The sequence below is a fragment of the Gregarina niphandrodes genome (assembly GCF_000223845.1).
Source record: "Gregarina niphandrodes unplaced genomic scaffold scaffold00030, whole genome shotgun sequence".
NCBI classification, from domain to species: Eukaryota; Apicomplexa; class Conoidasida; order Eugregarinorida; family Gregarinidae; genus Gregarina; species Gregarina niphandrodes.
Genome location: NW_011645799.1, coordinates 164,628 through 166,312, shown reverse-complemented (window position 1 = coordinate 166,312; position 1,685 = coordinate 164,628). Strand labels below are relative to the sequence as shown.

Below are 1,685 nucleotides of genomic sequence, written 5' to 3'. Positions count from 1 at the left end.
CAGCATTAGAGAAATGCACGACTTCTTTTTGTGTAGCAGCAGAACCTTTTTGTACGCGTTGACCTGACGAAGTAGTTAGGTCGGGCAGCTGCCACCTGACAGAGCCGGTCGTGGGGGTGTGTTGAGCCGTCAGGGTTTACGACCGGGACCCGTCGCTCGCCTTTCGTAGAACGTTTCGTACTGGGACAGCATAAACCCTCTGCTCCTTTTGGCAGCCCTCAAGTGGCAGCCCTCAAGTCACAACCAGCTCGAAGTTGCTTGCCGTGGTCTGTTGTGGGCGAGTATCGTCTCTTGTCGTGTGCGTGTTGTGTCCATAGCCGCCAGGGCTTTTTGAGTTACTTGTTGCCATGGCAGCACTAGTTACACCGAAGCACGACTGAAGAGAAGCGCACTCAATCAGCTGGAAGAGAAGAAGCGCACAGTTGACAGGGCACGCCGAGAAAAGGAAAAAACGAGTGCTCGACCAGACGCGGTCATCGAAGATGGAGAAGTGAGGCTACCCACATATGGCCGGGATCAGCTGCTACCCCAGACACCCGTGTCTCTAAACGTAGTGCCTAGGACCTGGTCCCCGACATTTCTCCTATCAGGTGCGCGGTATCATGGCCGCCACGGCAACGGTGGCCGGCCCGAACGTGCAGGAACCAGTGCGCGCACACACAGACCGAGACGGCGAATTTTATAAGTACTTTGTGCTAGCTTGGTGGGGAAAGTTCGGTGGCAAGGACCCCATGATCGCTTTCCTAGTGCCCTTGATCGCCTTCTCAGATACATATTGTACATAGCCAGCTACTACGACTGCACAAATCCATTCCTCGTTTCGGACTCGCCGCCGACGTATACACACACCATTCTCGGGACCTGCACATCGACACGATGAGGGGAGCATTCCCGTTGTCTGGTGAGGTCTACGCCGGCGTTGCTCGCATAGAAGTCGAGGTCCTAACCATGAGGTGGCCAAGTTTGCAGACTAGAGGCTGCGAGAGTCACGGAGGGAGTGATGCTGAATTAAGTGGTCGTAGAAGCACTTTTAGACACGGGCGCGACTACGTGTCGATTACAGTTCCAGCATTTAGTGAAAGACTAGATGTCAACAAGCTACCATCTTACCACGGGAGACTCCCGAAGACTATGAAACAAGTGACAATCTATCGCAACTGGATACAGAACCTGCTACAACAGGGAAAGATCCGAAAGCTGCCGCAGAAACCTCGATTTACGCTACCGGTACGAATAGTTAATGAACGAGTGACACATGACTGCCGCCCTCTACTACCATTTATCACAACAGATGGACGCTTTCCGAACCTACAAAGCTGTTGGCCGATTGTAACCTGGGCCGCACAGCAACCGCACCTGGCGAAGATTGACCTAAAGAAAGCGTTCCACTCCATACCACTTGCCAACGACCAGATCGGGGCATACGCATTTGAACTAGAAGGCAACTACTATGCTTATATGACGATGCCGATGGGCGCCACAAACGCCCCCAAGCACTTTCACCAAGTTATGGGCATCATACTAAGCAAACTACCGTTTTCACATGACATAAGATACTACCAGGACGACATATTCGTCGCCGCAACTGATGCTAAGCAACTCAAACAGCGATATCAAAGAACTATAGATTACTTAATGTCACAGAACTTCCAGATCAACTATGACAAATCGCAACTTCAGTGTAC

General features: G+C 51.8%; 1 protein-coding gene across 1 annotated transcript; it reads left to right on the top strand.

Annotated features, from left to right (window-relative positions):
- Positions 1 to 948: 948 nt before the first annotated feature.
- On the top strand, positions 949 to 1,575 carry GNI_124800 (RNA-directed DNA polymerase; the record flags this gene model as incomplete). The annotated part of the gene is made up of 1 exon (XM_011133680.1): positions 949 to 1,575. A coding segment is annotated over one exon (627 nt), but the record flags the coding sequence as incomplete, so codon positions are not given.
- Positions 1,576 to 1,685: the final 110 nt, after the last annotated feature.